This window comes from Brassica oleracea, chromosome C3 (assembly GCF_000695525.1).
Source record: "Brassica oleracea var. oleracea cultivar TO1000 chromosome C3, BOL, whole genome shotgun sequence".
Classification (NCBI taxonomy): Eukaryota; Viridiplantae; Streptophyta; class Magnoliopsida; order Brassicales; family Brassicaceae; genus Brassica; species Brassica oleracea.
The window spans coordinates 52670711-52682615 of NC_027750.1; the positions used below are offsets into that span (position 1 = coordinate 52670711).

The following is an 11905-nucleotide window of genomic DNA, read 5'->3' on the forward strand; positions in this document are numbered from 1 at the left end:
AACTAATTGTATTAGAAATTAATTAATATTTTTTATTTGGTTGACAAAAAAGATTATTTTTTTGGTTTAAAATATATTAATTTATAATAATAATTCTAAAATATAAATGCGAAATAACAAATGCTATCATAACGTTCATACACGGTAGCATTTAGAAAATTGCTATAATAGAGAGTAGACCTAAAATAGTTGGGGCAGACATAGCGGTTTCAATAATACTAACAATGACGTATAATAGCATTTTTCTTACGCTAATAAAAGACATTTTTCTTGTAGTGAATCAAAATTCGTAAACGCATATCATACAAGAGAAGTTTTGTCAAACACCGTCAAAATTCGTAAACGCATGTCTGCAGTGATTATAGAATTGACTTGGAAAAATACGCCGCCTGTGAACTATAGTAAACCGGTGAACTATTCAGCAATCGACACTTTGACAAAAACTAGTGAGTATTAAAATGTGTAAAATGCGTCGAACCGCCAGTAGAAATTTAGGATAAGTATTAAACTGCAGCGAAAATGAAGCTTTTGTTCTTTTATTTCTGTAGTTCAATCAATAAAAAAATCCAAAACCTTAATACTGCATAAATAGCACAAATATAAAAATAGAAAAAAAACATTTTCCACATGATATAATTAGAAAGAAGCTGTGATCTGTCTGTCTCTGTCCTAAGATACCGTCTTCTGTCTCCACTAGCTCTCTCGTGTTCTCTGCCTTCTCAGAAACCAAACATATATATAAACTTATATTTATCAATCCACACACAATATCACCGCCACCAGCATCAGCATCATCAATTCTTGTTCTTACAACTCAGAAGATGGAGAACAACTGCGATTTGGAACTTCGTCTCTTTCCAACATCTTCTTATGATGAGTCAGATACCTCGTAAGTGTCTTTCTCTCTGGAATCTAATCTATGAAATTTAACTAATATACATGAATCTAATAAATTTCATTAATTGATTTGAAGGGTGGTAGAATCAAGAAGCTGTGGAAATTCACTATCGAAGGAAGAAGAATCTCAGAGGATCACAATTTTCTACAGTGAAAAAATGTGTGTTTCTTCGAATGTTGCCCATCTTCAGGTATGTACATATATAGGCATTCACCTATATGATTTATATTTTATTAGCAATTAATGGATTTTATTAATCATTAATGTTTTATGAATGAATGCAGGCGAAATCTATAATATTGATCGCGAGTAGAGAGATGGAAGAGAGGTCATCCTCAAACGGGTCGGATCCTCGGAACAGGTTGACCCGATTACATCATCATCAGCTTCCAAATCCAAAGGCTTCTATGAAAAGATCTCTCCAAAGTTTTCTTCAGAAACGGAGGATTCGAATTCAAGCAGCTTCACCGTACCATCATCATTCACGACCATATTGTTTTTATTTTGTTTCTCAATTTTTATTTGACATACTTTAGCAGTTTTGTATTTTGTATAAGTGATCCAAAATGGAAATTCAGTTGTATTATGTTTCTCATGTCTTGGTATTAGTGATGTACTCCCAATATGCATACTAATACCAAGATAGATTTTGAATATAATTTTACGTTACTATATTCTTTACTAGGGCCGGTCCGCCCTACCGGCGAGATAAAAATTAACAAATAATTAAAGTAGTTAGAGTATTATTCAATATAAACTTTATTATTTAAAAATATACATATTAGTTAATTTTGTACAATGTTATTGTATTTGAAAACTAAATAAACCATGTTATCTAAAAATTAGTTAAGATTTTTTTTAAAAATAAATATACTTGTTATTTTTTATAATATGATTTTTAAGATAATTTTCTTTTGTTAAGTAATCTATGTTTTAGTTATATACGAAAAAATGGATGTGGTATTACATCATTTCTTGTGATTTTACAGCATTATATATAAAGAATTTTTTCATGTTAAAAGGGGATATGTTTCTTTCCACCAGCGCTTTTTCTATGGTTTTTCTCTTGTATCAACCATATTGATCATGCTTTATTTTTCTCTCATCGTGACATTCACCTTTCTTTCCAGAATACATGCAAACCTTCTGAGTTCATGGTCTCGAGTGACTTTATTAATTTACCAAAAAATATGACAACAGGCAAGCAATAAAATATTATTATCAGTTTAGTGGCCATACTATTGATGAGAGAAAAATAAAGCCTTACTAATTAAACATCGTACATGGCCAGATTGTTTTATTCTACTGATAAACTTAAACATAGGTGTAAAATCGTAATAAAAATTAATTAGTTATTAAAAAGATTGTCCGTGTCAAACATAGATGTTTAAGAAAACAAGAACATGTTTATTGGAAGTTCTTAAGGGTGGTTCTTAGTATAAATGAGTAACTAAAATAAATGAAAAATGGCAATTAAATTAAGACGCGGCTCTTAATTAAGCACTTGAAAGAACAGTTCTTCTGGACACGTGTTGGATGGGCATTGGATAGGTTTTTTTGGGAGCAAAACAAAAGTTCAACTCGACATCAGATTTGGGTTGTATCTTCCCCGAAGATTTGTCGGAGGTAGCCTCGACTAAGGCTTTGATGATGGCGGGATCGGCGCCGTAGAGTCTTACCTTCTAGATTGAAGTGGATTGGAGGAGCTTGGCGGTTTCAAAAGGCGGAGGGAGGTTGTCGGCGACTTGACCGTAGTTAACTCCGATGAAGGGCTCTGCATCTGTACAGAAACAGAGTGTGACAGGTTTGTAGTTGATAATATGAAAGAGTTTGCATCTGATCTTGAAAGGAATTAAGACGAGCTGTGCAAGAATGAGAAGCACCGCACTCAGCTGAAAGAAGAGACTTTATCTCATCGAGAAGGATGGCAGAGAACCAGGAGGAAGCAAAAGTGGTCAAAGTCTCGGCGATTCAAGTTCAAAATAAATCCAGAGGAACAGCTTGGAAGTTGTTTGACGTTCTCAGGACATAGCCTTAAAGATGAATGCACAGAGAATGAAGCTTGGTTCAAATATATAAAAAACAACTTTGGGAAGAGGAGTTCCTTTCCAGATTCTGTTGGAAGACTTTCATGGAAAGAAATTACATGGTTGTGGGGTTCTAATGGTGTTGGAACAAGTCACAGACAGAGATACTCTTGTTCTGCAACACCCTCCATTCAAAGGATTCAAGTTTCAACATGTTAAGAATGTGGATTGGCTGATTACTGTTTGTGTGTTAAGCTGGTTGCGTACAACTTCAAAGAAGGGAAAACTGAGATAATACAAAGAGATTCTATGGAGAGGAAATCTGAGAAACTGGAGAGAGCTTCAAAACATAGGATGTGCGTTAGCAAATGCTATATCAATGGCTCCAGCAAATCCATTGACCACTTTATTTTAAGTTACTTACTTGTCTCTGTTTCTCTGCCTTTAGGTACCTCTGCCATCAGGAGACATCCTCACTCCCAATAGCCTTCAAAGTCTTGGTGTTTCTGGTTTAGGATCAAGTACTGGTTTTGAGCGCCTGCATTACATGTAAGACTTCAGCTTTGTTAGTATTTATTTATCAATCATCTCACCTGTTCTGTCTAAACCTTGCCTTCTTGGTTGATCATAGGTTGGAGAGAGTATGGGAGCCTATTTTAGTTCCTGGATCACCAACGCGTATTAGTCACTTCTTCTTAAACGTTGTAAGAGAATTGTTAGTCTCAGTGTATTATATGTTCTAAAAATGGAATCAATAGTCTGATATGCTTGGATCTGTTTTGCAGTTTGAGACTTGATATTTTTTGATACAAACCCACTTTTGGCATTTTTTTTTAAGAATCTTTAACTTAAGAAACTAGCAATAGAGGACTAATTTTAGGTGTTTCTTAACATAATCTCTTAACTTAATTTTAATACTAAAATATTGCCTAAGAACCCACTTAGGGTTTATTGCAATGAACATGCTCTAACAAACTCGTCCACGAAAACTGATGTGATAGCATTATTTAAAAAGGGAAAAACTGCGTCCATAGATCTTATTATCACAACTTATGCCATGAGTGCCTTCTTGACCATCTTCAAAGATGCATTCTCGGGAGGGGTCTTCTGCTCATTACCAGTCGGGGCTGTTCCCGTATTTGATGCTGACTGTTCACTACTTCCACCAGTTTCAACCTTAGCAACGACTGTGTCATCACCTGCAGGTCCATTGTTGTTGTCGCCTCCCTGATCACATCGAATAAACTATAGTTATTTGTATAACTTATAAGAAACATAACAAAACTTGCATTATTAACAAAGTCAGGGTATGGTACGCGTTCACGTTCGTTAAGGATGCGACTGTGAAAGTCTGATGATTAGACGTGAAGTTGTAAGTACTGACCCTGACCTGAAAGGTGAATGTTTTTCCTTCCATATCAACAACGGCGCGCTGCAGTTTTTTTTGGTACAACGGAGCAAGCAACAGAACATCATCCTTTTCTCTATCTTGCTGCTTGTCACTTTCCCAGTGCATATGAAATCAATATCCTACATGTAGGATGACCAGAATCATATCGATGGTGCCACACGTGCAATTTTAAAATTAGTCAGGGAAGATGTATTACCTGAGTTAGAGCTGTGATTATAAACTCATTACGCTCAGCTATGGTTAGAGTCTCAACCTTAGCATATCCCCTCAGCAGTGGAGCGGCTGAGGGAAGCCCAGTGTCTGTGGAGACCAACCTGCATAAATATAAAAACCTTATATAAAAATATTCTAATGCATATAAAATCATCATACTACTCACTTGTAAAAGTAGCTCTCTCCTACATTAGTCTCTTTATCGAAATAAATGTGTGTTCCTGATGTGGCATTAAGATATAGACGACCTGCATGATAAAATTTCATGAATGTATTGACAAAATATTTGAGCTGTTATTTATATCATATGAGAAGCTTTTCAATCGAAATAATACCTTTTGGATCACCACGCATGGCTTTGAGTCTTTTGTGAAACGAAACTGTTGTTGAGTCGAACATACTCAAGGTCACAGAAACATCCCTGCAATTTTAAAAATGTGATTATGCATCGAACATATTATTTACAATAAATATGAATAAATTGGAGGGCTAAATATGAAATGATGAATTACTTAAGGAGGTTGCATCACCGAATCGAACCAAAAGGGAGGAGTCAGACAGCCTGAAGTTTTGATTACAACAGAGCCACATCAAATCCGGCGATAGAATATATCGCTCCCGCCGTGAGATGAGGTCGGAAGGTTGGAACACGGCTTGCATTCACAGTGGCTGGCAAGAGAGTTCCCTGAAAAATGATTGGAAATATATCAGAATAGCAAAACAGATCATAGATGGCTAATGAAATTATTAAAGAACAGATTCGTAATTTTCATGATAGTTCACTTGCAATTGCATTATTATTATCAAGAGCGTAACAACCGACTCACCTTCCAATCAATCAAAAACATATCGACTGTGATATGATCAGTTTCACCACCACGCCTAACATATCTATACTCCCAGAATCGCAGCAATCTAACTTCAACTTTCGAAGAACATCTTCCAGACTCCATCTCGGTAAGGAAAACTTGGGAGTTAGCTATATCTCAGAAAAATGTGTTTTCCTGTTTAAACAGATTAATAAGATGACTGTAAGAGAAAGAAAGCTGGCCTATTTATACGCTCAGGTTCACCGACTCCTAATCAAAGCATGCAGTCAAGGCTACATCGTGGTAACTGAAGTAATGGAGATTAATCATGAAGAAGAAACAAACGGATGCGTTTCAATGCCACAGATGATTCAAACGAAGATGAAAAGTTTCTGAAAACAAAGAAGGAGAAGACAACGCCAGAGCCAGAAGTCTAGGGTTTTCTTATTCAGGTTACAGACATGTACTACATCAACCACAACCCACCACTTTCCCAACCCATACACACAAAAACAAATAAACTCAAATAAATGAAACGCAGAGCACAGATAAAATGGGACACGTGTCGACATGATGTGAGCCGACTTTCCTATGTGGCATTCTAGGTGTCTCTCTACGGAGAGAGCAAACTCTATTTTATATAATAAGATTATTCTGTTGAGATGCAAAGTATGTTGATAAAAATATCTCATCTACAATGATCAAAAAGATCAATCGAATGACAAAGCAGGAAAATCAGAGAGGTATAGAAACGCATGCTGATGGATAGATTGAGAAAACAAGACAATCTTCTACCATGGCACTGCCAGCTTATCGTTTTTAAATGATCCCATGTTTTTTTTTTGGGTGGAGAAATGGTGCCTACAGTCATCCTTTCTATGTTTCCATATGTGAGAACCAGATGATAGAATCGGAGGAGGTGCTGATCAAATTCTCTAAAGCACCAGATGATAGAATCGGAGGAGGTGCTGATCAAATTCTCTAAAGCATCGCTGCAACTTGTGACCCACGACAATGATGGATTCTCCACTCTATGCAATTGCCAGCATCCGAGACATTAAGATTGTAATGAATTACCATGAATATAGTCCACGAGTCGCCAGTGACGACCAAAAAAAGAGGGGCAAATGTCTTAGGCTCCATTTCACATAGTTAATCTTAGGGCCCTAACTTTCATATTTTAATAGTTTCAATATGGGCAAAAACATTTATATGTCGTTGTATGTTCCATATCTTAAATTTCTGTAGGACTTTAAATTTGAAATATCCACTAGCTATTGGGGCTTTTTCCTTATACCTCTAGTAATATTGGGTTTTTTTTCTCCCTATACCTCTAGTACTATCTGGTGTAATGGTGTTTGAAAGTCTCCTTCATCTTTTTTGTTACGGATTCCTTGTAAAGATATGGTATGACTATGAACTAAGAGGAGAAAAGAAAGCAAGAATAATAGAGTTGAGCTCAGATGAGAAGACAAAAAAAGTTAAAAGTAGAATTTGAAGTCATTGAAACCTCATATAGTCTTTTTTTTGGGGCAACATGAAGATTTATAGATGTAAACGGGAGTTCAGTACAAGATAGAAGGGAGGTTATGCAGAGCTGATTTCGCGAGTGAGTCAGCTATCACATTGTGCTCACGACCAACAAAGGAAACAAAGAAAAAACTGAAAGAAAAAGATAGAAATTTGATATCCATGAGAACTTCAAAAAGCTCCACCAGATATTTCTTCGAGTTAATAGCTCTAGCGAACTCCTGAGAGTCGGTTCTAAGCCAAACTTTGAGAAGAGGGGTGCGCTTTGCTTCCAGCACTGCTTCCCTCATGGCCAGCGCTTCCGCCATAAGGGGAGATGAAACCTCATATAGTCCATTACGAGCAATAGGGAGCCCAATATGAGCCCCAACAGATATTCTAGATTTTCATCCAAAGTCATAGAAGATATCATATCGAACAGTGGAAATCCTTCTTTAGGCTATTCCAAACCAATAATCCAAGATCCAATCAATATCTAGCTGAGTCGATCCACTTTGTTTTTATTTCTTGTAAGAATATGTTTTGGGCTAAAACCCCTACCATGTTTGATTAACTTTGAAATTCATATGCCTCTTCTGAATCCTAAACATTGTTCTTTCTTTGGTATATAGATTTCAACATTTAATCCATTTAGTGAAGATGTCTAATCAATCCCTTTTTTAATTTGCCTTCATTATGCTTATGATTTTTCCTTTTCTTTTTTACTTTAACCATGTTTTGTTTTTACTTCAAGCATGTGTGAATAGTCTCACTTTAGGCTATAAATTAGGCTGATATATGGTTGGATAACGATGCTTATAACTAGATTATTGTATCATTTATATTATGTTGTGCTGATGCTAGATTTTGCCCAAAATTAATTTAATTGTATATTAAGTTGATCATAGGTATTTTATACCTGGAAAGGTGTTTAACCACATGTTTTAACCATAAATATCTATGTTTGTAACAACTTTTTTAAGATTTATCTTAATATGCATAAAAAAGTAGACAATATTTTTATTGTATTTTATATCTGTTTTTTTTTTAAATCTATACGCTCAAGACATAAAATTTTACTTTTTAACATTTTAATTTAGTCTATTAGAAAAATCAAAAATACAAACACAGATTCTACTATAAAAGGCAAAACTACAATAAATTTATCGTTGGAGTTCCTAACAAGCAAATAGAAACCTCCATTTCATCATATAGTCCAATCAATACCCAACATATGTAAATACTTTTTTAGATAATAATGGCTGTTAAAATTGATAAGGAGTCGTGCGGCTTCAAAAACTAAAATAGCATAGCAAAAGAATTCTTATCTTTCAGTTTTTATGGTTTAAATCTATATATTCACCTTCCAAAGTTATAATCTCACTAATTTCATATATATTAGAATGCTAATATTTAGACCACTATTTCAGTTTTATTTTCAGTTTCATATATATTAGAATGCTAATTAAAAAAACAGAATACTACTAGTAATTACATATAGTGAGCAAATATTTAGCAATATATAAGAGTAACAAATAGCATCAGTGAACAACTATTGAAGCAACGTTTCAATATATATATACCTGCACACCGGTTTTGTTTTCTAAAAGGTCCGCCCATGTGTTTTCATACACTTCTTAAATATATTCAAAATTTTATATTGTTTAAATTTTTGTTTTCTCGCAGATAATGATGTTCGATGACTGTATCTTATTGATTTTTAAAAAGGTGAATGTATCTTCGCTGGTTAGAACTTAGAATGAGTTGTTGCATGATAAATGCCAAAAGCGCTTTAATAGAAGCTTCGCGAATCAAGGTAAATGAAGATGGCAAAAATATGGGTGGTGAGGTTAAGATACATTCATCACCACTCCAGCATACTTTTTAGTATAAAAGGTTTCAGCTATGCCATGTAGGGATGTAGCAGCGGCGCTGGGCAGAAGCCGTGGAAGCATCTGCTTCCGGCCATTAATATAATACACAGTTTGCGGCCATTTTTTCAAAAGTTTTCACTAGTTTAGATGGTTTATATAGCATCGGTTTTTCTCATAGGTAGAGAGTTTGAATCCTCTTGGCAGCCTTTTTATTTGTTGGGCTTCCAGCCTTTATTTTTTCCAGGCCTGTAGGGATGCACTCCCCGACAAAACGATGGCCAGACATTATCTCCCTCACTATGTTTTTGAATCTAGTGAGGAACTGGGGTCGAACCCTGTTCATAATCGGCTTCCAAGCATGATTAAACATTTTGAGAGATAGAGAGAGATAGATGTGGTTTGTGAAGAGTGTAGTGACACATATATATAGAAGAGAAGAGCAAATGGTAGTAGGAATATTACATACAACATTTGTTTGAAGGTAATAAAAGCGATGTTCTATATTAAAATATGAACTAGAAATTGAAAGAAAATAATTTACCACTCCCAAAAGTAGTAAAAATCATAAAAAAGAAGTTACTTTCTTTGCATCTCGCACAACTGAATCAACTGTATATGGATCGTGGTTACGTGCAAGCAAAACATAATTATATTGTTGCATGCATCTATTTATATTACTGTATGACATAATTATATTATTCCATGCATAATTTATTATTTCCCATTATAACTACTATTTGGTTAATTGTTGTTTATTTACTATTTAGACACTACAAGAAAACATACAATTCATGATGATCGTATCCGTTAAAAATTCGTCGGAAATAACTTTTTTACGCATTTTTGACGGACACATTTTGTCTGACATATCTTGTCAGAAACAAAAATTTGTCAAAATCCTCTTATCAATTCACACTGACCGCATTATCAAAAAAGCGACCATCTGAAAACTCAATGAAAAATTTCTTGATAATAGTTCCTGATGAAAATTTTGTTGGGAAAATTTGTGACAAACGTTTGGTCATCGAAAAATCTTGAAGAATATAATTCCCGACGATCATCCCATCGTCAGAAATATTCCCAGTAAACATCATCGTCCAAAAAATTCTCAATAAACAACTTACCATCATGAATTTCCCAACGAACATACGTCGTCGAGAATTTTTTCCAACAGCCAAAGTTTTTTTAGGAATTTTCCCGTCCACAAAATGTTCATCATGAATTATTCCCTTGACGATTTTAAAATTTAGATAAATCATATATTTTTAATTTTGATTGAAAATTAGATCTTGACCCGCGCAACCGCTCAAGTGTTATTTTTAATTTTTTATATGTATATATATATTTAGTTTAGTTCTTTAGTGGTATACATTTTTAATTTTAATCAAGTATTTAAATATTTATATAACTATTTAAAATAAAATAATTTATAGTTTACATGTTGTAAATAATCAATTGTTTAAAATTATTACATGTATTTATTGCTTCTTATTATATATTTATCTTATGTGCATGAAAAAACATATTTGAAAATTATTTTGTATTTAATTTATTTTAAATTTTTACCCGTCTTTTAAAACTTGATTCATTTTAGTAATATTTTTATGTTTATTCATTTTACATAATACATTATTGTATATACAAAAATTTAAGATATGCTAGTTTTTATATATATATTGTAGTCTGTCATCATATTATATTTTTTAACATAAATATTTTATATTTTTATCATACGTAGTTAAATATAATAATTTTATTTTAACATAATTGATTATGATTATAAAATATATAAAAGTATGATAGAATTTTTTATTTTTTAATTGTATAAACAATAACTGTATAGATATTAATACATAATAAATTCCATTGCTAATTACAAAATTATTCAAAATATTTACATAATTGTTTTTAGAATTAATATATTCTTAAAATATTTAAATCAAGATAATAATTTTCTTTTAATATGATTGATTGTGATTATATAATTGATAAAAATATGATATAATATTTATTTTTTATTTTATAAACGATAACTGAATATATTAATGTATAATAATATTTAAAAATTAATCACAAAATTAGTAAAAATATTTACATATAATTTTTGAAAATTGGGATCTTGTTAAAATCTTTTTAAACATATTTTTTTGAAATTTGTAATATATATATATATATTTATATTTTAAATGAAAAGATATCGAAATATATTATAATGAAAGTAGTTTAAAGATTCTACATATTGTTAGTCTTATTAAAATTTATTTAATAAAAATAATTAAAATTGGTCCAACTTAAAAATCATACATGAATGAAAAGAGAAAATATAGTCGGCCAACTTGATGCGCCTTCCATGAATTTGGTGTTTTTGCGATTTAGGGGGCGTGTTCCACGTTCTGAGCCATGATTGTTGCATTTCACCAATCATGCAAAGCGAGATTCTAACTGAATTTGCAGGGATGCAAGACTAAAGGTGTTTCTTCTGAAACCGAAGAAGACAATTGTACCTACACTCTTGTAAAAGAAGTCTGCCAATGAGCAAAAACATGTTTTGTAGTGTGTGTTTATTAGGATGGGAATCGCCAGGAAGGGATTATGTCACATTTTGTAATAAATATATATACAGTATAAGCTTTGTTGGACACTTATTGAAAGCTAATTACTCAAGCCGTTGATTGTCTTTTGCGTTTCTTCTCTTTCTCTGTTTTGCACTATATATAATCTAGTTTGATTTATGGTCAGCATATCTCATGAGCCGTATCATTCACCAAAATTGAGAGAATGACGATGACTTGCTATGATAACCTTGGGCCTTGGTCCAGGTTTAATGCAAAGTTTTATGAGAAAAAAATGAACACACAGAAAGAGATAAATATATTCGAGATAAAAACTAATTAAACATATTGTTACATCCCCTAGACTATATTTACAAAGTGATTTTGCACTACAAGAAAACAGCGGTATTCTGACGGACATTCCGACGGAAAATGAAATCCTCGGAATATACCGAGGAAATTCCGAGGAAACAAAAAATTGGGGTTCCTCGGAATTTCCTCGAAATATACCGACGGAATTCCGAGGAAACATCCGTGCGTCGGAATATTCCGAGGAAATTCCGAGGAACAATGTGTTCCTCGGAAAAAACCGATGAATTCCGAGGAAATATT

At 33.2% G+C, this 11905-nt stretch overlaps 1 protein-coding gene and 3 long non-coding RNA genes across 4 annotated transcripts; 2 read left to right on the plus strand and 2 right to left on the minus strand.

Annotated features, from left to right (window-relative positions):
- The first annotated feature begins 779 nt into the window (after nt 1–779).
- Nucleotides 780–1434, plus strand: LOC106330903 (protein TIFY 5A-like). The gene is made up of 3 exons (XM_013769294.1): nt 780–889; nt 974–1088; nt 1183–1434. Exons 1-3 carry the CDS (start codon nt 822–824, stop codon nt 1432–1434), a joined length of 435 nt encoding a protein of 144 aa, XP_013624748.1. The 5' UTR covers nt 780–821.
- A 905-nt stretch (nt 1435–2339) lies between these two features.
- Nucleotides 2340–3961, plus strand: LOC106332382. The gene is made up of 3 exons (XR_001268066.1): nt 2340–3281; nt 3374–3474; nt 3557–3961. It is a non-coding gene; the product is annotated as an uncharacterized LOC106332382 (long non-coding RNA).
- Nucleotides 3962–4326: 365 nt separating this feature from the next.
- On the minus strand, nt 4327–4802 carry LOC106332381. Its single transcript, XR_001268065.1, has 3 exons — nt 4716–4802; nt 4533–4650; nt 4327–4455 (listed from the first exon to the last, which is right to left on the minus strand). It is a non-coding gene; the product is annotated as an uncharacterized LOC106332381 (long non-coding RNA).
- Nucleotides 4803–4887: 85 nt separating this feature from the next.
- LOC106333736 lies at nt 4888–5829 on the minus strand. Its single transcript, XR_001268449.1, has 3 exons — nt 5377–5829; nt 5062–5234; nt 4888–4970 (listed from the first exon to the last, which is right to left on the minus strand). It is a non-coding gene; the product is annotated as an uncharacterized LOC106333736 (long non-coding RNA).
- Between the last annotated feature and the right edge of the window lie 6076 nt (nt 5830–11905).